This window comes from Lathamus discolor, chromosome 2 (genome assembly GCF_037157495.1).
Source record: "Lathamus discolor isolate bLatDis1 chromosome 2, bLatDis1.hap1, whole genome shotgun sequence".
Classification (NCBI taxonomy): domain Eukaryota; kingdom Metazoa; phylum Chordata; class Aves; order Psittaciformes; family Psittacidae; genus Lathamus; species Lathamus discolor.
In genome coordinates, this window is record NC_088885.1 from 124306532 (window position 1) to 124333157 (window position 26626).

General features: G+C 40.0%; 1 protein-coding gene across 2 annotated transcripts; it reads left to right on the plus strand.

Moving 5' to 3' along the window:
* The first annotated feature begins 395 nt into the window (after positions 1-395).
* On the plus strand, positions 396-26031 carry MTFR1 (mitochondrial fission regulator 1). 2 transcript variants are annotated; one of them, XM_065668359.1, is made up of 8 exons: positions 396-450; positions 7002-7144; positions 10839-10937; positions 16379-16497; positions 20212-20453; positions 22250-22508; positions 22712-22874; positions 24424-26031. In XM_065668359.1, the coding sequence occupies exons 2-8, from the start codon at positions 7079-7081 to the stop codon at positions 24481-24483; spliced, it is 1008 nt and encodes a 335-aa protein (XP_065524431.1). In that variant the 5' UTR covers positions 396-450; positions 7002-7078; the 3' UTR covers positions 24484-26031. The 2 variants fall into 2 exon arrangements, with proteins under 2 accessions (XP_065524431.1, XP_065524430.1); XM_065668358.1 differs by lacking the exon at positions 396-450 and adding an exon at positions 572-630.
* Positions 26032-26626: the final 595 nt, after the last annotated feature.

Genomic DNA, 26626 nt, shown 5'->3' on the forward strand with positions numbered 1-26626 from the left:
AAGCTCCAGCGCGGAGCAGCCTTTCCTGACTCCCAGCCATTCCGACGAGCAGCTCCCGCCTCGCACTCTGTAACCAGACCCGCAGAGACACCGCCGGCGCCGCAGCCGACACCCGCGCCCCAGAGCGCCGTTAGCTAGCGCTGGGGCTCCAGAGTACCATTAGGAAACCTCCCCCTCCCCGGCCAGGCCCTGAGCACTCCCGAAGCCCGCACCTCCCGCGCCTCGGAAGAGCCTCCCACCGGCAGGCACGCCCCCAGAGGGGCGGTGAACACCGGGGCCGACCCCCAAGCCTAGGCCCGCCCACCCACGCCCCTCCTCCGCCACCGAACCAATACTAACCCCCCCCGGCCGCCACCTTATTGGCGGCGCCGGTCACGTGCCCGGAGGTCACGGCGGGAGCGGGCGGGCGGAGCGGTCCCCCCCGTCTCCTCCGGGCCCGGTGCCTGCCGGGTAGGTCGTCGCGCCGCAGCCTTGCGGAGGGCGCTCGAGGTCCCGCCTCTCGCTGTGGCGGCCGCGATCATTGGTCGGGGTGGCTCCAGGGCGGTCGTGGATTGGCTGTCGGGGGCGGGTGGTGGGGGTTGCGAGTCGCTGTGGAAGAAGTGGGTGAGAGAGCGCGGCCGCGTCTAGACGGTAGGTGAGGCGGTAGCGGTGTGGCGGCCAGTGGGTCTGCCCTTGTTCCCGGGCAGCCCTTTGTCGTCGCGCACGATCCCGGGTGCCGGGGCGGTGCGTGAGGAGGAGTGCTACCCGGGCCCGGGGGCTGTAGTGTTTAGCAGCGCTCACTCCGCTTCCCCGGCTCAGCCGGGCCTCCTCAGACCGGGCGCCCTGGTGGAATGGAGAGGGGTGTTGATGGGGTGGCCTCCTGTGGGCTCTGCCCTCAGGAACACCCGCGTACGTGTCGAGTAGGGGTGCTGCTCGGCGGAAAGTGGGTGCAGGCTGCTCGGGGCGGCCCCGCTGATGGCTGCTGTCCTGGGGCAGGGCGGCGGAAAGGAGCCGCCGCCTCACTGCGAGCGTGGCAGCGCCCAGGGCCCATCCTGGGCAGCTCAAGTGCCGAGCGGGCAGCGGACTTGCGAAGGTGCCGGGGTAGAGCCGCCTTTCCAGAAGAGCGTCGCAGCTTGGAGACTGCGTGGGGTGTTGGGGTCGAGGCTGACGTTTCTGTGGGCAGCTGACTGAAACCAGAACCCCCCTTATGTTGCTTTGATGGGAGTGACAGGTCACGGGAAATCATGTGAATAAAAAATAATCTAGAGATACTTTGGAGAAGTTTGAGGAGTTTTTGAAGGAGTCTTTAAAACACAGGGTAGGATGTAAAGGGGAAAAGAGCTAGTCTTAAGGGGTCTGGTGCTTATTTTCCGGTTCTGTAAACTTACGATGCTTACTTTGTATACCTTTAGTGATGCTGCTGCTGTGCTCAGGTTCTTCTGCAGTTGTCATAAATAATTAACTTGCTAGATGCTTGTTTTTATTTTAAGAAACTGTCCAATTCCAAACACTAAGTGTGGGTAGAGTTTGAATGCTGACATTGACCGTAGTACATTGATCTCTGTCTAATACTATCAGCAAGACTTACATGCTGTCCTCACACAGCCATAGTTCTCTGTAGCTCTTGTAAAGGCAAGATTTACAAAGACTAAATAATAAGTAATTCAGTCTTCCAATATTCACTGCTTTCTACGTGGTAAAGGAAAAAAAAAAAAAGAAGAGAACCGAGTTTCCCACACATCAGCTCTAACAGTTCCAGGTAATCGTAGCTGAATCAAAATAATTTTCAGAGAGGTCGCGATCATTGGATGCAGAAACTCAGTGTTGTTACAGAGAGAGATTTGGGTGGGTGGAGTCAAACATTTTAAATGCTTTTTCAGACAACTATACAATTTTGTTAATAAAATTTGCGTGCTCTTTCTCAAAGATGTAGCAGAAGGATTTGCATTCACAGCAATGACTAGGGAGATCTCTTATGTCTGGCAGGAAAGTGTAGGTGTATGATTAGGCCTATATAGTATAATACTGTATGGTTTAGAGATGTTGAAGGATTTCACTTAACCTTTCTGTGGTATCATTGCACCATATAGGCATAATCTCTGCTGAGCAAAAGCTTTTGATTAAACTAGTGTTGAAACATGGATTTTTTTTTTGTTCTCTGTCGTTAGTTGTCAAGATATGGTACATGGGTAAGATGTGATGAACATGGTTTTGCACTTTGAAGTGTATATGATTGGGCTACATATTAAAGAAAGCTTTAGCAACTCCTATTGCAAGTATGTATTATTTTCAATTCATAGAGGTCACTAGATGTCTTAGATTTCATGCTGATAGCAGTTTAGATAAGCCCTGTCTCTGTAGTATTCACTGATTCTTTGTGTATCTTTCCAAACAGGTGGTTCTGAAAGTAGTAGGGCACTTTGCTGTTTGTAGCTTCCAACAAGAAAATAGACCTCTGTATTTGGCTGTGTGACCTCTGCCAGAAACTTAGTTACTTATAAATGGTGTGTGTTGATCTGGGAGAGGGTCTAGTCTTTTATCAGAAGATTCTTCTTGCATGTTTGGCTTGCTGTTGCTGTGATGACTTTTTGTTTGCCTTATCTTTCTTTATTATTTCTTTAATATGTTTCCATATGGATATAATTCCATGAGATGAGCTTGGGTCATGTGTGAGTCCTAAAGACTGTGAAGATATGCGTGCCCTAGTTTCCTGCTAAAAGGAGGAACCTGCTCTCTTTTTTTGTGTGTGATTTTTGATGTGGTTGGTATTCCTTTGAAAACATGCTGCTTTGAAAGTTTTGTTCTTATTATACTTACCCTTTCAATTTAGAGACCAGACCTTTCATTTTTTTTTTGGATTTCATGCATTTCTTTATGCTCTGCTGCATCAAGCCCATCAAGTAATTCCCTTTTATTTTTGTGTGGACCTTACATGAATGAGAGAAACTTCAGTAAGAAAAAAATATGAATATAATTTCTTTTTAAGGGTAAGAACTCATTATTTGAAAGAGACAAATGCAACATTGGAAAATACTCATACAAGAATTTCCATTTGAAGGCAGCTGCATCTGATTTTTCTTTCTTTTTATCTTTTATGCATAGAGCTCACTAGAAAGCCAAGCATAGGACTCCATTTCATGTTAACTGAGTGATAAGCCTTGTGTATACAGTCTCCAGAGCCTTTATGTTTATTTACTGAACATTTTGTAATTTATGAGTGATATTATCTCTCAGCTTTGTAGACTGATATTTGCTATGGCAGTATTGAATGAAAGCTGCAAAAGTGATTGGGAAAAGTAGGGGCATAAGAGAGTTCAAGGAGGCTGAAGTGAGAATCCCGACACTTAGAAATATAGACCTCATTACTGAATTGAGGAATTCCTACATGCGTCTGTATCAGAAAGTTCTTCAGCCTTGCTGATTTCTATGTAAGCAGAGTTTTATAAATGAAGAACCCATGAAATTCTAACCTCCATGGGCCTTACATAATAAAATGTAGTTCTTGGAGTAATTACTCTTCTGACCTCTTTTGCTAATCTTGCCTGTGACTACTGCTTACCCTTATAACAGTTTTGCTTAAGGACAGCAGAAGGACCACGTTTTATAGCAGTGTTACCATCATTCAGGGCATTCTATTGTAGTAATTGGGTTGTGGAAACGTCAGAGGAAATAAAGTGCTACTGTTCTTTAGATAGCATAAAGAAGATAGGGTAAATAAAACAATCATGATTTTTAAAAATGTATTATTCTAGTTTACTAAAAGCAATAAACAAGTGACTTCTGCTGACATTGGCATGTATACAGAGCACAAGAGAAAAAATGGCTGATTTTCTTCTTGCCATCTAGGAGTTTCTTTTGGAGTGAGCCCTTTCTGTTCTTGGCATGTAAAATAATTGTGAAATAACAGATTTATGAAGAAAGGTATAGTAAAATATAGCCTGGAAGAAATGAGTGTAAAGTTTGTCTAGGTATAATTCTGGAAAACTAATAGATTCATAAAATTATTTATATACGTGGAAGCATTTTCTTCTTTATTCTCCTTTTAGATAACAAATTAGCTGGAGGTTGTTAAAACATGGTGGTTTTCATTAGTGCCAAGAACTAAAGAGACTAATCCAGGAACTGGGTGGTACTCTGCTCTCTTACACACTGACTTCGGTCTCTTTCTTCTGCAAAAGCAGAGAGCAGGTCATTGACAAGAGCAAAGAGTTGATGACCCCAGTCTTAGGTACTTTTGGCCACAGAAGAAACAATGATTTATGATGTGAGCTATAAACAATCATTTTACCAAATTAGTTGTTTTATAGGACGAGTACTCTTCTGTGTTCAGTCTTCAAAGTCCTGGAGTTACAAAAGGTCACCTGAATGTTTTAGGGCAGGATAAATATTTTGGACTATTGCCGGTGGTTTGTGTCATCATGCTCCTTTTCTTCCTGGCTCTTTTGGATCTTGTTGAACAAGTTTCTAAAAGTAATCAGTAATACTTCAGAAATCGTTTTGGCTAATTTCTGAGCTCTTCAAGGTAAATTTCATTAGACACTGTTGTCCCAGATGCTTATAACTTTTCAGAGTTGTTTATAACCCATTCTAACATCTGTCTGTCTTTTCTACCATTTTCTAGTGAAAGCACAGAATATACTTAGTGTCTGCATCATTCATTGCTTTCTCTTCTCTTACATTGTGGTTGTATCTCTTGTCTCCTGCTTACTCCTAATACATTTGTAGGATTTTTTCGTTTATGCTTCTAAGTTGGAACCCATTTTGTACTATAGCCTTTTTAACTTATACTTCATATTTATACTATTCTGTCAACCTAGTATTAAGCCTTTTTTTTCTTTTTCCTGCATCTGCATTTGTGTCTTTAATTGGTTATCTTGCCAATTTTATGTGTCATTGCTTTACCTCTTGCCTCTCATGGTTTATAGACCTGCTCTGATTTCCTCGGAGGAAGTTCTAACAGTCTCTTTTGACTTCTGTCCAAATTGTCTCTGTTATTAAAAACTCAGTCTTCCCAGTTGATCAGAAACAAAATAATACCTTTTCTTCACTTCCTGAAACAAAACCTGCCTGGCTGTGTCTGGGGATTTTTAAACTCACAACCTGGCAATTTGTTGAAAGAGTGCAATGTATCAGAATACAATCATTGCTTTATAGTCCTGTCACTCACCTTTACCAGCCAGTCCTGTCCTTCTGATTGCTTAGTAATACAGCTCTACCTTTACTCCTCTTTTGTTTGAATGTCTTGACATGGCTTTCATTTTTCTCCTGTTTGATTTCCACACTACATGTTCAACAAGTCTGAACTTTGGAATGAGGCGGAGTGCATCACATGCATCACACTTTTGTAACAGTCTCCCTGTTTTTAAAGGAGCATTCCTGTCTCTCTTACATCACGGCATGTTTACAGTGCCAAATAGGATGCCAAATCTAGTATGGGGCATGTAAAAAGACTTGTGTTCTTCCTGTTTTAAAAACACAGCAGGTGTAACATGGTCGAAGTTCCATACAGTAGTTCATCTGAGAGAAGAACAACAGATGTGTAAATTAAAAATAGATCAAGTAGATGGTAATGCTTCCCTAACAGACTTTTCCAGCTTTCCATAAAGTCCATTACTTTTTTATTCTGTACGACTGTAGCTTACATTCATGAGCTTGGTAGGCAGCCCATTACTCTTCCCTACTGTTGTTCTTATAACAATAGTAGTTTCTATTCTAGTTGTGGTGGTTGGCTAATTTAGTATTTTTTATATTATTATTATTATTGTTGTTATTGTTGTTCTCTTACATTTCCATTAGTCCTCATTTATGTGATAGATTTAGTGATAGTTTCTTTCTAGTTTATTCATAAACAAAAGAAAGTCCTGTTAGGAAAGGTCTTTTACTTTATGTGGTGATGAGAAACTAATATCAACTTTCCTTTTTTTTTTTTTTTTTTCTTAAGCCTGTCTAAAAAAAAAAGATAACCGTAGAGTTCCTCTGTTCCTGCCAAGTTTCCACAAGAAGCAGGTTATTACTAAGGAACTGTCAACTGTTGAAAAAAACATTTGTAATGGAAACAGTGATGGTTTAACTGTAATGCTTGTGGGCACTTTAAAACAGCATAGCTTTTCCATCTCCTGACTTTCAAACTTCCCAAGTTCCAGTTCCTTGCTTCTACCTTGCTTTAGTCATCACCGTCTATGTATATATGTATATAGTAGCTTCAGCAACAGTGTTGTTCATGCTACAAATATGTTGTTCAGGGTGGTTTACCAGAGTGTTGTTTCTAGCCTGATACAAAAGCCAAATGTAAACCTAAATCTGTGTCTTCCTTTTTGGTTTTGGTGGCATACATTTCTCAGGGGCATCCAAGTTATGACTGGTATAGAACACAGTTAAAGAAAACCTACACTATTTTCACTAAAGGAGCAATAAAAACATCTTGATTTAAGTGAACGGTAGCATATATAAATAGACAGAATTTGAAATCTGTCCAACTTTATAAATTGCTTGAATATTTTCAGGTCCCACATCTACGCTATTTCCTGTCACTTTCTTGCATTAGTCATTTTTTCCATGTTTCCTTTCTCTCCTCACTAGTGGGAAAATGGAGGGAACAACAAAGTTGTCAGAGAATGTGAATGAAGAGAGGTGATCAGATTCTGTAGCTTGTTCCTGCATAAAGTGGTTTAGATAGTAGTACAGCCTTTTAATCTTGGTGCTCATAGGGTTCAGTGTTCACTTAGAGTTGTTGAACACAATCATCTGCCCAAGCTCAAGTGAGCAATCATTTTGCCAGCTTTTTAATCAATAACATTGCATCAGCTATGATTTCTTAAAAATAACACTACTAGAAAAATCTGTCACCTGTATTAAGTGCCTTCTGAATGCCTTTGCTTTGCAGTACTAGGAGTTGCTGTCACCTAACATGTCTTGTTATCAGTAACTGTTTCTAAAGCTTGCTTTTTTTAGGAACACGTCGCAATTTACTTCTGTATATGTTCCACAACATGCATCTAAAATTCTTACATTTCTCCTTTCAGAAGTACTATGGAACCTCTGCAGCCCTGTAGGTTTGGAAGGCTTAAATCCAACTTTGGAAAGGCTTTTTCTGTTCCAGATGATTTGCTGGCTTAAGCGCTTAATTAGGATGGCTTTTGAACAAGTTGGATTAAACATGGACTCGGTAAGTGATTCAAACTTGCTTCATGTTTTCAGAAAATCAAGTATAGAAAGCACTTCATGTTTTAGTTTTTGCCTATCTGTTCCAACAGAACACTTTAAGTATACTCAATACTTGTATGATTCTACACTGCTGAAAAAGTATGAAGTTTACTTCTTGGACACTGAGTAAAATATGTGTTAAAAATACCATGCAGTTCCTTCCAGCTCTAATAACAACCTGTTTACTTTGTAAACACTGCTTTTCATGCTGGACTTCTATGTGTGTTTTGAAGCCGAAGGAAAATCTTCCAACTGATTTTTTAAGTGATGTTAATTTTGAAATAATCAACTGTCTTCGTTCGTACCTTGGAGATACGGAAATGGTGAAACAGAGGAATGTGCGTGAATAGCTCTTCTCTTGGAGGAAGGTGCATATGGAGTTTTTTCTGAATGCTTAGCAGAGAGAGATAGGGAGAGAGATCTGCTAAACATCAACTCCTTGTCACTGGAACCTTTATTTTGAGTACAAGTATTGACTTAAGTGCAGTAATCCCCTATAAGTTGTTGAAATACTTTAATGTTTTAACAGTGGGGAAATCCTTAACAGCCATGTGCAGTACTTAGAAAGGCATTTCTTACTCTGGGTTACTGTGGTAGAACCTTTTATCAGTCTTGGGAATCTATGGAGAGCAAAATACGTTGTAAAATCAAATTACCAGCAAGTCTGTACTTTAGGATTTTATTCAGACTTTGGTCTGAGTTTTCATGCAGTGTAACTTTAAAAATTCAAAGTATGAGAATATGTTGGACTACCACAGATGTTGCTGTGGTCATTGTCAGCAACATCTTTCAGCCTAAATGGGGTGCAGAGAGGCAAATTTTAGATATGTTTCCCCCGCATTCCCTGTATATATCAAGGTTGTGTTAATGCAATTACATTTCTAAATGTCAGCTGCTCTGGACAACAGCAGAACACTGATGCAATAAGAGTGTATGAATAAATAGTATTTTGCAGACTTGCTCTGCCAGTGCTTCAAGTCAACAAGAGCTTGTGTGAATTTGGGTAGAGCACTGCTGACACTCACTAGCTCAGCTGAGCAGTGTGCTGACTTTATTTGTGTACCTTGTGGCACAGCTTGCATGCACTTTTCTGAAAGCATTGTCCCAGCATATCTTGCATTACCAAAACTGAGTCATTAGAAGTTTTGGTGCACCAAACCACTGTTGTTGAACAACCCCAAGGGCAGTTGGGCACCCAGTATTTTTGAGGACCTGTGTGCTTGTAGCATCTTGTCTGTGGTCTGAGCAATCTCTAAACAAGTTTTGCCACTTTTTAAAATGCACTGCACTTATGTTGGTAATAAAGCATATAGTGTAGGCTCTTTTGCTGTTGTGGAAGTACTTCTGTAATTAATTAAGCCTTCTCTTGACGACTAGTATTTTTTTCCAATGCAACATCCCTTTGAGGCTATCACCAACAGTTCTGCTTGTAACATTAGAATCTGTTGTAAATAGTGAGGCTTCATTACTGCAGTACTGTTTGTCTGTGACTTTTTCTTGAAGGCTATTGGTTTACCTGCTATTTGCTCAGACATGATGACAAGCAGTAATGTCACAGTCACATATGTGAGGTCTGTCTTTGAGGCATCCAGAATGTAGAATCAGTAGAGTATTCTGCATTGAAATAAATTGTGTTCAAAGTTAGCAGCATATTGAGCAAGAGAATTTATGTTTCACAGAATCAAAAAAATGGGTCAAAGGCAATTAATGGCAAAGCTGCAGCTCTGGTGTGAAGATCTAGCACAGCGTATTGTGCAGTGCATGTTTATTTTGTCAAAATTTATACGTTCCAATTAAAGATACTTGTTTGGAAATAGGCAAAAAATTTGTGTGAAGTTTCTGAGCTAATATAATCTGTGGGTAAATACCATGGAATGTAGATTTTTGCTTTTTAATAGACCTTTCAAAAAAGAGTGATCTTTGGTTAGTGCATCAAAATGCTATTCTGCTGCGTGTTGTGAAGCTCCCACAGCTGCACTGCACTACACAGGCAATACTGCCATGTCAGATGAGGATTGTTTCAGCATTAATGGACTGGGCTTTACTTTGTTGGGCAACCTTCTAAGGAGATCTTGAATTTGCCTAAAGCTATGAGCCTTTAAAAACTGAGGTCTAAGGAATAAATTCGTATCTACAGCCATAAGTAAGCACTGGCCAAGTATTTTAATTACCATACAGTGTTCCAATTGTTTACTGACAACATCCTCTGTTAGAGGTTTCCTGCTATTCTTTTTCTTTGTATTGTTTATGTTGCCTTTCCCTGTGCTGAAATCTTTCCCACTTCTCTCCATTTTGTTTTGGTTTTGTTATTTGGTTTTGGTTTACTGTTATGTTTGGTTAGTTCATTTTGTTGGTTGTGGGTTGTTTTTTTATTTTGCTTCTCTTCTGGCTCATTTTGTAGTATTCTCCTAGGATTAAAGTCTGTTTTTATTTCATACAACTATGGCAAATAGTAGAGCAAACACTACCATCATTCAGTACAACACATGAAAGCAAATTCAATCCCTATTGAAATAATATAGAAGGAATCCAAATTGCAGTTAAAAGACTTCTGATGAAGCCAGGTGTGTTGAGGTGTTGTGGGCAATTTTCTCTATGTGTGTATGGTTTTTAGAACAAAGTTTCATTCTTATGTATTTATTTTCTGCCTTTTACTTTCCTTTGTTCTGTAATTACAGAGTTACATTTTCATGCTTACATTAGTGGACAGTCATTTTTATTAAGTCTGGTAGATAATATTCCTGAGTTAGAAGAGCTCACATTTTAAAAAGGTGGTTTGGGAAATATAAACTTTGTGATTTATTGTGATTGAGTGGCTTTTCTTGAAACCCCTTAAAAAAGCTGTCACACCCAATGCAGATTCTTTATTGTCTTGAAGATCGACAAATGCTTTTGATGATGCTTCCAACTCTTGAATCCTTCTGTGTTACCTGATTTATTGCTTTGAATTTAAACTTAATGCAAAGGCTGTCTTGAACTTAAACAGCCATAGCCATGTTGTGATGACAAAACAAAATTTTGTGCCAATTCAGGTATAGAATGTAAGGAGTTCACTGATAAAAATTCCAGTGTATGTGTATTATATAAGAAGGACATGGAGCTGTTGGAGCAAGTCCAGGGTAGAGCCACAAGGATGCTCAGGGGGCTGGAGCACCTCCTGTATAAAGACAGGCTGAGAATGTTGGAACTGTTCAGCCTGGAGTAGAAAAGGCTGTGTGGAGACCTCATAGCAGCCTTCTAGTATCTGAAGGGGGCCTACAAGGATGCTGGAGAGGGACTCTTTGCTAGGGACTGTAGTGATAGGACAAGGGGTAACAGGTCTTTACTGTGGGGTGGTGAGGCACTGGAATGGGTTGCTCAAGGAAGTTGTGGCTACCCCATCCCTGGCAGTGTTCAAGGCCAGGTTGGATGGGGCTTTGAACTACCTGGTTTAGTTTGAGATGCCCTTGCCCATGGCAGGGGGGTTGAAACTAGATGATCTTAATGTCCTTTTCAACCCAAACCATTCTATGATTCTATGACTATATACTAGCATGAAAGGAATAACTTTAAATATGTTTAGCACAAACATACTATGGAAGAATAAGGGAAAACTATTCCAACAGGGTATAAAAATCAGTTCTATAACAACTGGCTTCTTTTTCCTTCCCATTCAGGTGCTTTGGTCAAGCAAGCCTTATGGTTCATCTCGAAGTATAGTAAGAAAAATTGGCACGAACCTCTCTCTTATACAGTGTCCAAGGGTTCAGTTTCAGGTAAGTGTTCTCAGAAATCTAGAATACATGTTTCACTATACTGATAAAAGGATTTGCTCTTGTGTCAAATGCAGTTCATTTAAGTAAATTACTAGAGGGTTTGTAAAATCAGACTGTAATAAACCAGGTACAGAGATGAATTGGCTTTCTTCAGTTCTTCCTACTTCAGTTCACTCTTCAACTTCTGTACTGCCTAAAACCTGAATCCATGTTGCTGTAATACACATAGTGAAACTTGAAACAATTTTTTTTTCCTTAAGGAAATTGGAACTTCTAAAATGAGGCAGTACAGTATTGAAAAGTTATTACTGGAAAAATAGATTAATAAAAGAGAAAAAGGTTTGAAACATTCATATCAAAAGTACTCACAGGTACTTACAAGTTAGGCTTAAGAGGCATGTAAAGATGAACAGTGTTACTTAAATATTTTGGGAAAATAAACAACTTTTATCAGAAAGCAAAACATTAGTAAGAGAGAACATGAGCACTGTGTTTGCTTTTGTTGCAGGTACAAGGCTAATTCTGTATAGGTGAAAGGGGAGCATCAATTCTGTGCAGCTTTCTGATTGTTTGCTTTCAACTTCAACTACATTTAGTGGGAGGCTAAAGAGTGAGGGTAAAAGCTTAAGGAGGAGAAAACCCTTGCTTTTTTTAACAAGTCTTTCAGGAACAGATGGGAAAGTGGAAGCTGTTACACATAATCTCTTCAACTCTGTGTGTTAGGAATAGGGGGTGGCTATAGAAATGGAGAAATTTACTGTTTGAAACTCAAGCTGAGAGAGGAATATTTCTTGGGTCAGACAAGGGAGGGCAACATAAAGATGGATGATGGGAATCATCACCTACACTAAGACAAGGTGGTTTTCTTGCAGCCAGATTTTTCACTGTTTATTTCTTTATCCTGTATGAAATATATGAACAATATTTAGACTTGAAATTGTAGTAGCAAAATCAGATAGTTCAGATTACCATAGAAGCCTTTTTAGTGTCACAGTAAGAGCCATGCTAATGTTTTGCCTCTCTTAAATAATCACATTGAGAAACTAGGGGGGTAACCACCTCCCACTACTAGTGACTTGGTGAAACTGAAAACATAAACATATACATTGTGGGAGTGAGCATTTCTGCAGGTGAGAAGGACAACAAAATGACATGCTGGATTTAAACTTTTGGATATATGATTAATGGTAGTTATGCCAGCAATAAGGCTTCATGTGCCTAAGATTTGAAAAGAAGTGAAGTCCTCCTGTAATGTGTCTGATTTTCTGTACTGTGAAGGTCATACAAGGGAAGATGATGCTCATTTTCTGGTAGTTAGCCATATACTGCCTTCTCTTTATATGGTACACAAAATAAGACATTTCTGGTTAATTTCCTTGCAAAGATATATCTGGGGAATCTGTTCCTCTGTATTTTTAGTATTGAAATAAAAATATGTATGTTTTCATCTGAATTCTGTTAGAATAAATAAAATACTTGCCTTTCTTTCCTCTTAAAGAGTCATTCAGTCAGCTTTGCATAGATTTTGTGCACACAAAGTATAAACATTAATCTTCTATTAGATTAAAAGATCCCAAAAATCAAAGTACAGTTGTCAGGTTTGATTGAATTAGAAATGTGAATTTCAAAACTTGAGCCTTGAAACACACTAGAATTCATATGGTTTATGTGGGCTTTCAACTGGTGTAATATATAAACTGCTGAACATGTAAAAGTGTGATGCTAACATCTGTTTCTTGTGTCTTTATCTCAGCGCTAAGATTCTATAGTCAAGTTCAATACTGGTCTTGATCGTTTTTATGCTGTTGCAACTGATGCTTTCCTATAGCTGTCTATTCCTCTCTCTTTCTTGCCAGCTGTAGCTATATTATGAAAGGACCATGCACTGAACGTTGCTGTAAGTCACTTTATTTAAAAAACAAAGCAAAACTTACTTGCCTCATCTGAGGGTGCATGTCTATAAACAGTGTTTCTAACTTTATTAAGAGACACAAACTTCTCACACATCTTCATTTTCCTCATGATAAATCAATAAGAGATGTCGAAAGAATATCTCTGCTACCTTCATTCTTTCTCCCTCTGGCATGCTTTTTGTTCAGCTAGTCTGGGAAAAAAAAAGATAGTGGCCTAACATTTTGATTTTTGAGTTCTGTTGACTGTTGTAGTATCCATCTATGGCTTTTGCCAGTCAGTATTTAAATTAACTGCTAAATGCTGCTTATGTATTCAGTAAGCGCTGACAGAGCTTACCATCTGTATTGTACATGGCATGAACAAATGAAAATGGCTCATACCGTTCTTCTGTATGTAATAATTTTTTAGGTTTATGTGTAGTCTGTAGGAGAAAATAAACCTACTAATATAGGCTAGGTAAATTCAACCGAACATACAATGGTGTAACTCAAGGTAGTATCCTTCAGCTATAGCATCTCTTTTCTAGTCCTGTGCTTCTTCTCTTTGTCTGATTGAAACCTGATAACTCAATAGAAGTCTGCTAAGGAATTGGTGGGCATGTAGCAAACATCAGAATTTACTGGGCTAATTTTAAAAATCATAGCAAGTTTGTCTTGAAAAAGTATTTCCGAATGTTTAATATCGAACTGTATCAGTAATTTGAAATTAGAGCTTTTATTCTATCCTTAAATGTATAAAAATGTTTGTTCAATTTCCTACTTCAGATGGCAGACAAAAAGCAGGCACCCTACCTCGGCAGCCTCCTAAGTAGTGTTTCCATAGTGTAGTGGTTATCACAGTAACTGAACACACAAAAAGTCTCTAGCTCAAAACCAGGCAGAAACATTGATGAGGCTGACTCTTTCTTTGGGAGTTGGACTCAATGATTCTCTATGAGTCCCTTCCAGCTTGAGATGTTGCACAGTATCAGCTAAAACAGTACAGTATGTGTAGTCTTCAGAAATTTGTAATAGGTCTGAAACCCACCTGTATGTGTGCAGCGCACAGCACACTAAAATAGGCAAAAAAGCCCATGAAGGAAGAAGCAGGAGAACCAGCTACGTGGTGTCCGGAGAAAGAAAAGGAGGCTAGTTTCACTTAGTTCCTGCCATCCAGTAGACTTGGCCTCTCTTTTCAATTCTCTATTCTCCCTTTCAAGTCCTGGCAAAGCAGTTGTCCAGGTTTTCCTCAGCTGAGATTGGCTGGAGGAATAGGGTAGTCAGAGTTTAAGCATCATTCTACAGACAGGCAAAGGTTTTAAGAGATGGGTGTTGGCTTTTTAACCTTTAAATCAAAGTAAAAATCTGTCATCAACTTGAAATTGAATCTCCACTGCTGTGGAAGGCCTTGTTGTCTTCAGGCATAGAGAAAAGAAACATCTGTATATGGGGTAACAAGCAGATTCTGTTTACATATAAATATGAATGAAAAAGGAAGAAGAACCTTGCATCACAATGTAACAGAAGGTTTGCTACTAAATGTTGGATTAAAAGTTACTTATCTCACAGTGCAGGAAACCTGGCAGTGATAAATGCATTCCTTACTGTTGATTTATAAAATAATTTTTGATGCAAGTATGTGTACTGCCTTTATTTAAATGTGGCTTCAGTCTTTCCGTGGTAATAGTTCCTCATGTGGCCATTGCCATCAGGAAAATCTCTATCACCTGCAAAAAGTGGTTAATGTCTTGCAGATATTTTCCATTGTCATTAATATGAATACAGATGCTGTGGTCATGACATTTATTTTTATTCTAAAAAGAAGAAAGCCAAGGAAACCTCAAACAATGACAGCCCTAACATGCAATATAGTATTCTCTAGACTGTTTTAAAGAGGGGCAGACTGTGATAGTATTAGGCACAACTGTTAATGTGATAAACATATTACCATCTGTGCTGATGCTACCTGGAAAGAACCCTGTTGTTTCCAAATGATCTGCTGGTGCCAATACACACTCCTGGGAGCTGTGATAAAGGCTCACATACAAGTTGTGAGAGTGTGAGGTGAAGATGACTCATCTTAATTTCCAGAGCTGTTCGCAACAATTCCTGGGGAAAAAAACAACCCCAAACCCGCAACTTCTATGTTTCTGGGACTTGTGTATCAAAGGCTACAACCAAAATATCTGTGGATGTTCTTCAGAAATGGTTTCATCGCATCCAGACTGCAGCCCTACTGTGATAGCTCTGCTACAAATTCAGATTAATCTAACATTTCGTAGTTGCTTCCACATAATAGTTTTTTTCTTACAGAGGTAAGTTGCCTTGAAAATTGACCTAATTACTAACAGGCTGGATCCAAACTGTCTTTACAGACCATTTGGTACATACTACCACCATCTTTGTCAGTATTAGTAGCTTCTTGGCCACTACCAGCAGTGGGCAGCACTTGAACAGCTGCAGTGACTCATGTGCAAGTTTGGCTTTTGGATTGTATGTAATGCAGGTAAAAATAGTGGCACAGTTTCATTGGAGATAAGAAACTCCGGGTGACAGACTCAGCAGAAGAAATTACTGAAAGGTGTTTCTTCTTCTTATCAGTTTTATCTGTCAACGTAACTGCATCCAGTGACTGGGTGCACATGCCCTTGTTTGATCTAGGGAAGCAGCTAGTATTTCGAAGTAGATTTGAAACTATTTTGTGTAGCTGGAGCTATGGAGCATGTGTTGATGGTGCAAACAATATTTCAGATCTCTATTCAGGCCACTTAACTGTAAATCCAAGAAAGGTTCCAGTCTCTGGAGCCTTGCTCACCTTTGTCTTCACATGGCTCTAAAGCTAATTGCAGAACTATGCTGGAAAATGGTCACTTTGTTCAGCATACTATAAATAAGATTGTTAGCAAATAGTGTGTTCTGTTACGATTGCATCCTACCTCTCAGTCAGTCTTTGTGATTACTGAGCTAGTAGAAATGGCTTTTTGCCTTTTTTTTTTCTTGTTTCTCCCTGTATAATGTACACACTTTTGTTCTTGCACAGAAATTCTGGGAGTTGTAGGGGAAGGGAAACACACTTCAACAACATTTCCCTTTCAAAATAATACTGCATCAGAGCAAAAGACTTCACAAGTACCAGTAGCCCTAATATCTTTTTTAACTGGTGAACATGAATATAGTTGAAAAATGTATAATTTGAGTTAATATAGCAGCTTACTTGAGAATGTTCATGTTTGTGTTTAAGGTAACCATTTCCACTGGATTTTCAGTACTGTCATGTGATAGTGTAAGTAGTTAGCTTACACTAAGCTAACTAGCGTACACTTAGTGAACCTCTGTCAAGTGTTCAGAGGACTAAATTGAGTAGCTTTAAGTCAGTGGTTCCAGACCAAGCCCAGGACAGAAATAAACGTGTTAAGTCTACATACATATGTGTTTTGTGCATGTATGTGTTAGTAGTTACATGTCGCCTGACTAAAAGCATTGGGTAAAATAACTGACTTAGCTGGGAATAGTGACTCTAAAACCTTCAATCTTATCTTTAAAATTTAGCTTACTCCTCATGCCATAGAAGGAAACCATTCTCATCAGCCTAGAGAAGATGCAGTGGCTTCCTTTGCAGATGTGGGATGGGTTGCTCAAGAAGAAGGTGAACTCTCTACAAGGCTCAGGTATGCTCCTTTAATCTTCTCTTGGAACTTCTGAACTGAGAGGAGGAAATCTAGCTTCTCCCCAGTGTGTATCTACTGTGCATTGCGATTAATGGAAGGCAGTTGATTGCTGGGAGAGAGAGAAGAGTGATAGGAAACACAGGGTCTGGAAAAGAAGTAGAGGTTAGACTAATAGGATTATGAATGAAAGACTGGCTTGAGACCATAGAGGAGATTGGCTTTATACAGGGAAAACTGTGGGTTTTATTTACTTATTTATTGTGAAGAATTGCATGTGACAGCTTCAAGCAGCCTGGTTCCCACAAAAATGCCTGCTGTGGTACGGCACAGTTGCTAACACTGCTGCTGCAGCTCTCCTGAGGTTTTCATTAATATGGGGTGATGTACTGTTCAGTGTCCTAATGAGCAGCAGTGGTCATTCTGACATCCAGTAACTGGCTTGTTGTTCTTCGCCTTTCTGGTTAAGGCTGTGCAGTCTGCTAAAGACAATTATGAAATTACAGTTTATGTTTCATCTTTAATGTTCATAAGGAAAAGTGGCAGGGAAGCATTTGAGCACCTGTGTCCAGAATGATGGGACAGGTACTGTTGTGTTGGACCAGGAGTACTACATAGCACTGTAACTGCATGAAACAGGTTGGCTGAAGTGATGAAGCCTATTCCAGCCTACCCGAATTGCTGCTCTGACTAGCCAGAAGCAAAGTTCCAGTTCTGCAGTGCAGAGCAAGTTTTCCTTCTAAACAAACTAACCTTCCAGAGAAAGTCACAGCCTGTTGGCTTCAGAGATTACTGCAGGATACTCTTCTTAATTTAACAACGCAAAATAGGTTAGTAATGACCTAGCTGCCCTCTAACATGACTTGCCATAATGAAGCTTTGCAAAACATACATTCTGGCACTGCCACATTAATTTCACAAAATCAGAGGGGAGTCACAGAAATCAATTGTTTGGGAAATGCTGTTTGTAAAGTATTTGATGTGAAGGAAATTAACTAGCCAATACTACTTTTGTTTGCACAGAAACACTTTGTTTGCAGATTGAACTGTAAAGCTATTATGTTTAATGGAGACAACAGGGAGAATAGCTCTTTGGTGCTTCAAAGAACCTATTATGAAAGATGTAGGACTTGCATATTTGCTGAGACGTCTGCATGTGAAAGAGGGAAGGGGGACAGATGGATGTGGGATGGGACTAAAATAATCCTGCAGATATTTAGTGACCTTAAGGCAAACAGCTTATAATGGAGCATGGTAAGTGAATTACTTAGCAAATATGAGTATTTCAATGTGCACTGTTTATTACATCTGTGCACACTATTATGTAGAGGAGCTTGTATGCATTAGGTGTTTTCCAGGCATCTGAAAGTCTCTGTTTCGTCAAGATCACATAGGTGTTACTGTTAAATATATATTCAGTGTATAATGCAGTAAACACTGTTGCAGACATAGGGGTTTTTTCTGCAAATGCAGTTTGATAGAGGAAGCAACTAAATGACAAATCATGTTTCCCCTACCTCTACTCAGAGCAGTAGTGACAATTCAGGCATAATATTTTTCCATGGTGTTAGATTCCAGTCAAGACGCTTCCTTAAAACACTGTTATGCTGAGTGGAAGATAGCCTTGGTTGTTTACCTATTCTGCGTGTTTACAGACTTTCTAGAAGGCAGGTTTTAGAGAGTGAGGGGACCACTGGCTCCTTCCACCTTACTTACTTAGGCAGAGGAAGGAGATGGCTGCTGAAGTATTTCCTTCTCAGTTTTAGTCTCTATTCCTATCTAGATAACAACACCTAAATTTTAACATCCTTGACAATAATGTGTTCTGCTTGATCAGATTTCTGCAAATTGTGCGGATGTTTTCTGTCAGTGCCATGGAAGATTCAAATGTGTATTTCATCCCAGACTGAGGTGGTCAAGAGCACAGGGCTTATTCTAGACATAAATCTTGGTTCTTGCTTGAAGACTAGCATGACTGCAGATCTAACACGATGGACATCCAGAGAAGCTTAGCTTATGGATCCAGAGTGATGTGGCTTTTAAACTGTATTAATCTGGAGCCGTTCTATATGTTCTGAAAAGTCCTGTCTCTAGCCACTAGTTTTACTCTCATGTTTGAATAAATAACAAAATCCTGATGTGCCTGAGAAATATAAGGACTGAAGTTAAAGAAGATTGAGGAGTTAAGTATGTGGTCATAGTTTGCAGTTTATGATAATCTGTTGACATTAATCCTTATCAATCCTACTTACAGACTCGCAGAACAGTTTGGGGTTGGAAGATACCTTCCATCTAGTCATCTAGTCCAACCCCCTGCAATGAGCAGGGACAGCTTCGACTAGATCAGGTTGCTCAGACACTTGAGAGAAAATGTGTAATAATGTTAGTGTCTTAGAGAATATAACCTTTTCTAAGTGCTTATTTGATGACATATGCTCAGTAGCGCCCCAGTGTTTAACATAGCTTGAGCTTTGGTGGGTAATAAAGGAAGGCAACAGAGTTGAATTTTCTTGCTCTTCCGAAAAAGGAGGGAAACGTAAGGGGCTCTTTAAAACTGCGTGATGTTTGTCCTCTGTTGTTGTATTTATTGTGTTAGAAAACTACCTATAAGACCCTTTCCCATTTACTGATAAGCAGCGTCTGCATCACTAACCTGTTTCACATACTCCATAGTCCCAACACTGCTAAAATGGAGGACTGTCCCTTCATAAATCCAAAGCCTACAAACTAAGAAATGTTTCCTTCTTCAAATGAATCTGCTATGAGTGGCTGTTTACAGCCCGGGGCGGGGGGGGGGGGAATGGTAGCATTTGAAAAATAAAATTAAATATTAATTTCAACAAAAAATACAGTAGGCATGTGTTCTGGGTTCAGCAGTAGCAGTCATTTTTTTCTCGTTAGTAGCTGGTGCAGTGCTGTGTTTTCGACTTTCAGCCTGAGAACAGCCCTGATAACACCGATGTTTTTAGTGGCTGCTCGATAATGTTTAGTCTGACCAAGGACTTTCTGAGTCCCATGCTCTGCAGGGAGGAGGGGAAGCCAGGAGGAAGCAAAGACAGGACACCTGACCCAAACTAGCCAAAGAGGTATTCCATACCACAGCACGCCATGGCCAGTATATAAACTGGAGGCAGTTACCTGGAAGAGCTAGATCACTGCTCGGGTCGGGCTGGGTATCGGTCGGCGGGTGGTGAGCGGTTGTATTCTCTTCCCTTGTTGTTTCCCTTATCATTATTATCATTGGTGGTAGCAGCAATGGTTTGTGTTGTACCTTAGTTACTGGGCTGTTCTTATTGATCTCAGCCCATGAGAGTTACATTCTTTTGATTCTCCTCCCCATCCCTCAGGGAGTGGGGGGAGGAAGGGGGGGAGTGAGTGAACAGCTGCGTGGTTTCTGAGTGACAGGCTGGGCTTAAACCGTGACAGTATGAGACAGAAAAATAGGTTGGGGGTGGTGGGGAATTTATTCCTTTTTCTCCTGAAATAAAGCATTCCACAAACAGCTGGGGTGGGGAAGGCAAGAAATGCAGCTAGTGATGCAAACAGAAAGGGTGTGAAGCTCTAACTTGCTAATGTATTGGTGGAAGTGATTTGTGTAAAGACAGTTATTAAGTCAGACCTTCACAACCTGTATTCCTGATTTGTATGTAATGCTGCTGTAGGTTTTAGCTATTACAAAGACTTTAAAAAAGGAATCTTGTGTTATTTTTTTTACAGGTCAGAAGTTTGGTCTGAACCAACACAGCCTCTTCCAGGTGAACTACATCATTCTAGAAAGCCCCCATGCAGACAGATGTCTGTACAAAGCCCATTGGAAGAAGAACCAGTGTCCAGGAGCATAGTGACCGCAAATGAAGAAGCTCTGCAGAAGATCAGTGCTCTAGAAAATGAACTAGCCACTTTAAGAGCACAAATAGCCAAAATTGTAATCTTGCAAGAGCAGCAGAACTTGACAGCAGGTATTAAATTTGCTGTACTCTTAGCAAAAATTAGTTAATGAATTTGTCCCTTTAATAATGGGCTAATTCATTTTGGTGACATACTGTAACATTGAACACTTCTCCTTGTCTTTTTGTTTGTTTGGTAGACAGACCTAGCATACTAACCAAGGGACACAGTACAGGGCTTGAAGGCAAGAGACTTGACAGATTCCCTATTTTTTCTACTGTTCCAAAAGTCTTCTTGTTTGTGTGAAGGTCTGCCAGAATTCTGAATCTGTGGATGACTAAAGAAGCATTAAACAGCTTTCAGAGCAAAGTTCAGGATAAACATGATGGCTCAAACCAAACTAAAAGATTGTAACTTAATTACTAACACTTAAGTCATCCCATGCAGTAATGAAATAGGCTCTCTGATATGAGGAAGTAATCGTACAAGATGATAATTAGGCTTTTGGAATATGTAGTAATATACACCTCAAGGTTATGAAATAAATAACAGAAAAGGAGATAAATAGTTTACTGGAATCATCCCTGGGATCAGACACATTGTCCAGTTGGAACCAAAAGTAATGCACTTTTCTGGTAGTAAACATGATAATTCTTCTTTCCCCAAGTTCCTTTCTCCTCTTTCCCTCACCTCTGACTGCCTTCCAGTACTGAGTAAAAAAGATCCAAAATCCAAAGATTAGTGGGAGATGGCCCTTGTTGACTGCAGATGACAAGTAGTTTTCACTCTTTCCTAAGGTCACTTAGCAAGTACAGTTTTGCCTGTGCTTATTGTGTAAAATCATATTCTGGTTCTTCAGATGCTTTGGTTTAGTTTTTGTCTGTGAACTGACAGCAGTTACTTCATATTTCCTTGATTGTTCATGTTCAAAACCTATGAAATAGTTTTAAGGATCACATGGTTTCACTCTTGAATTGTAATTATTGTGGGGGCCATGTGAAATAACCAGTAACTTATTTTTCATCGTTCTCCCTTTATTCATTAGGAAAAGTAAATTTTTATTTCATCATCTTTACCTCCCTCTTCTGGTAGAGCATGGTAATGACACTGCGTGTATGCCTACATGTATACAGAGCAGACTTCGGTTATATGTGTACATCTCTTTACACACCAAATCCTCCAAGCCTCAGAACTCTGATTTGAATTGAATTTCCTGATTTCTTTAAAGGTGCATTTGAGCAGAGGTTTCTTAATTTATTTGTCAAGTCATTTGTGCTATGTTATTTCTACCATTAATTTTTATCTAGAGTACAGGGAACTTGAAATTGAGCTTGTCATGAGATTGTGTTACCTTCAGACAGATGACTAGTTGGCCTAAAAATCCTTAACCTCGGAGAGCTGGAATAAGCTTCTCTTCAAGCACTATTTGAGCTCTGAAGTTTACATTTAAAAAACTCTTGTGTGGTAACTTCGCATTTGTGATGACAAGTAGGAAGAAACGCTGCTCATATGGCAGAGAGTATGGGACATCCAGCTCCGTACCTGCCTCTCAGAAGAAGAAGGTGAAATACTGGTAATATTAGAAGCAGAACCTAAATAGAAAGATGTCGTGATGTCTATCCCATTGCAGTAAATGCATGAATGCACCTAGAACTTGAACTGGAAATCCAAAAAATGGCTCTCACTTTGAGAAGGATTTTTATGTGGCTTTTCAGCTGATCGTACTTAGGTGGTTTAAGAATGAAGAAGTTATGTGACAATCTAAAGAAAGCAAAGAGGAGGCCATTGAAGCTATTATATTCTTAACTGAGCATTTGTGAGAGATAAAGGGGATTTACAGGTAAACTGACGTGTGTTTTATTTGTAGTTGGGTCAAGTCCGGTTGCTTCAGCTGCTGTCCCTGCTGCACCTCCACCAGCACCACCACCACCTCCTCCTCCACCACCACTTCCTCCCCCTGGTCTACCACAGAGTATGTCTGCAATTGAGCTCATTAAAGAAAGGAAAAACAAAAAAACAAACTCTGGACAGAACCTGACAGAAAACGGGCCAAAGAACTCTAAAGTACCAAACATGCTAGAAATCCTCAAAGACATGAACAGGGTGAAGCTACGTGCTGTGAAAAGGTAAGAAATACAAATAAATACCAATGTATTAACAGTTGCACCAATTGTTTTTATGACTTAGAGCTATTTCAAGGTGAGACAGATGCTGATGTAACATCTGACAAAGAGGATGCTGATACATCTGACAAACAGGACGCAAAAGCATTCACAACTTCTAAAGCCTTGTTTTGGGCTGTGTTAATGCTTCTCAATTTCTTTCCTAGGTCTTCAGAGGATACAAGATGTAAAGCAGCTGACCCCACAGATCCTGCAGCACTGATCGCAGAAGCGCTCAAAAAGAAATTTGCTTATCGATACCGAAGTGATAGCCAAAGTGAAACAGAAAAAGTGATGCCAAAGACTGAGACAAAGACTGAGGGAGTACTGGTGAGTATTTGGATTCTGAACCTGTGCTTGGACTAAATCATAGTTGTCATGAAAGCCAAAGTATGTCTCTGCAAACACCTATGAGTTAGCATCCCCCTCTGCAAAACCCTGTGAAGTACTGCTGCTACACCAGGATTTGTGGCAATGACATCGTTCAGTATCGAGTCTTCAGGTTGTGTGCTCTTTTGGCACTAGGTTTAAAAAGCCCTGGTGTAGTTTTCTTACCTTTTTTAAACAAAAATATTTTCTGTTGCCCCAAATACTCACTAGTCTGAAAACTCAATTCCTAAGGGCTCACCGCAGAATCAAATCTAAACTGCATTTGCCTGTTGCTACCAACCTTAACCATTCAGATGGTGCGTGTGAAGTGTTGAAGCAAGAACCTGAAACATATCAGCCATTCCTAGGAATGCAGAAAGCAAGTTGTTCAGAGTGCCTGCTGGATGTTACTAACTGGATGTCTACTAACTGGAAATGCTGAGTAAATAAAAGCAGTTTCTTTGTAGTGTAAGCTCTTTAAAATGAAATTACATTTAAACTCCACATCGTGTACAAGTTAATGGCTTCTAGTTTATCTCAGATGAATTTAAAACCTAAGGGGTTTTTAAACAGTGAATGTTCAAGATGCAAGTTTCTAGCAATATAAACAGGCTAGCATAGATCAGTTTTGTTAATAAGCAGTCTCTGAAGCCCTGTACTACAGAACCAGAGAGGAAGAATAGTTGTTTTTCCCTGTGAACATTTGGAAAAAACACACATAAAACGCTAAAAGCTGGCTGCCTCCTAAATTAAATTCTGAGGAAAATAAGATTCCCAAACCATAAATCTCAGGCCTTCTGAGTACTTCAGTTTATTAACGCTGACTGACTTGCCTTCTGGGTTAGACCTTTGAGGTATGTTTCCTGTAAGGATCAGGCTGTTCTTTGTAACAGAAAACCTGGATATTCCCCAAGAATCAATCACTTCTTCTTCCCCAGGATCTCTGGGGCTTTAAGGAAAAGGAGTTGGCAATGTTTTGTGACCTTCCAGTTTTGAAATACACAGTTCATCTTTTGAGATTAAGGATCATCAAGTCCTCAAAGGCTAAGAAAAATCAAAGGTTTTAACTTGTTAAATGAGAGAAAGCTGATCCATAATGAGCTAATGAACATCTGTCCTCAGTTGCTTACCAGTACGTAACTTCTTTGCTAGGTCAGTCCTCACATGGTAAGAGTTTTCAAAAGGACTTGCACAAAAGTACAGGACAGAGTAAGAACAGAAATACTGTTAAACTGCTGGTAGAGCAAATGGCTGTCAACTTTTAAACATAACCGCATCTATCTTCACATTTTGCTATGGTAGAGTGAACTATCTGTAGCCAGAGCTGCTCCAGCAGCCCCACCTGAGCAATTTCGGCTCATTGCTGACGCAAGTCTCCCTTTACTCTGTGGCTATGAAGTGGGTGAAATCCATATGCAGAGAAGCAGGTCGATACAAGAAATTGCCTCTGTCCCACAGTTCAGCTAGGCTTCTGAAAGCAATCTGAACATGTTTCTGGTTTCTTTCTCAGTTTGGACCGCACCTGCTGAAGTCTACAGGAAAAATGAAGACTTTAATTGAAAAATCTTGATGTATTAAGATCACTACACAAAAGACTTCAGCGGTTTTGTGTGGAACCTTTTGTGTCGCAAAAAGCAGGAGTACGGAGTCGTCTCTCTCAACACAGGAAAAACCCAATGTGAAATGTAGAATGGAGGCACTAAACATGTTTGTATGTAATTTATCAAGGTGAATAAATTTGACTGTTATACTCAGGTATTAATTTTGTATCCAAACCTGGCTTTCTACTCAGACTTATGTGGTGGTTTTAGGTTAACACTAAGTTATATAAACAGCATTCTTGTGTACTGACTGACCACCTTGAAAATTTGTGTACGTTATAATGATAGTGATACCTCCTTAAATTAATATCGGTTATTTGAGCTCTAGCTGTAACTTGCACTATAGTGTACAGTTTCATACTGAGTTTTCACATCAAAGTCTTTCTTTTAAACTTGCCTTTAGCAAATGTTTTAGCCCAAAGAAAACCTGACTGCCTTCTACTGCCTACCGAAAGATAGCAAAAACTTGAATCTGCTGCAGAGGTCACCTGGTACGAGGCATTTGAGGTAGTACCACGTTTTTCTGCAGGTTTTTTGTTTCAAATGAGCTTGCAAGGGTGAGAGAGCAAAACCTCTTTCTGTCACCCTGTGGCCAATTCAAAGAGTGCAAGACAAGCACAAGTAGATCTTGCTGTGGAAACCAAATGAATTTGAAATAACCAGTAGGAAGTAGCAGAGTAAATTAATGTCTGAGTATGTGTTAAGTGCAAGTTGCCAAAAGTATCCTGCTCATCTCAGCTGTGCCAAGAAATGCTCATTGGACACCTTTTTGTCCCCAGCTGCCTTAGGCCCCTAAATGGGTTTCTAGCACCTGGGGACTGCAGAAGCCCCTATGGTCTGATTTGCAGGGAAGACACAGTGCGAGCCACTGCACAGAACCTGTTTTCCATGGGAAGCCCTTTCAGAGACTTCCCACAGGAGGAATTTGCTGGCAGACCTATACAACACTAGTTCCTTAACCAAGCACCTGTGCTCATGGCTCCAGCCAGAGATGTGGGAAGGGCTCAAGCTAAAAGTAGAAGCTAGGCTGGAAAAAAACCTGTTCATGAATGTGAGAGCTACAACCAAGCTGTACACTTGAACAAAACCAAGGTATCTGATGCAGGTGTGAGTAGAAGATGAGTCTGGGTATGTCGGTGTTCCACGCTGATCTGGAACAAGGACAGGTGCCTCATGGAGCATCTGGTTTCTGGGAAAAGGAAAAAGCAACTTCTTAAAAGGCAGCTGAATGGCTTTGATGAGGTTGGTTACTGAAAATGACTGAAGCTTTGCTGCTTATAACTGGAAGGTAGATTGTGCCATTGAGGAGCATGTTTTATGGTATGAAACTTGAAATGGTTTTATTACATACACAGTGTACTTCCCTTCCAGAACGCCATCAGCCTTACCACCAGGCCATTAAACCTTTGTGTTCTTTTAAATGCCTTTAAAACACCTTTTTAAAGTTAGTTTTGGTTTCAACTTTTGTATTTAATGCTCTATTGCCACTGTATAAAATTAAAAGCAATTAAAATAAACATTGTGTACGAGAGTTTTGATACTCTGCAAATGAGAGCAGCCAGAGAGCAGGTGCAATGAAGTATAGTTTACCTTCTGTTATAGTGACCGTAAGTCAATAGAGTGACAAATTCCATCTCCTTCAGGACTGGACTCCTTCCCTTGCCATGCAGCAGGTATGACAGCAGAGCTAGCTGTAGAATAGCACAGTGCTGTGAATTAAGTTACATTCAAATTAAAGAGAGATCAGGAACACATGTGAAGCTCATGCCTCACCACAAACACAACAGGAAGGCATCACATAACCATGTCCTCTTCCCTGGTAATAAGCATCCTGTGATGTGGCACAACCATCCCCCTCCTAAACGGCCCCTGCTTCCAAGCTGCCAGCCCAGAAAACCTCTACTGAAGTTTCCTTCTGTCAGAGATAAAACCTCTGCTGAAAGTGTTTCAGCAGACATTACTGTAAATGCTGGAGCTCAAATGAAGGAACTCAGTCCAAGTACGTCACTGACTTGTAAAATTCAAGGTATCGCTTGACCTATTAAATGAGGCTAAAACACAAGAAACCCCATGAGCTTCAGAAGTGTCCTTTCTCAAACACTGATGGAAGGT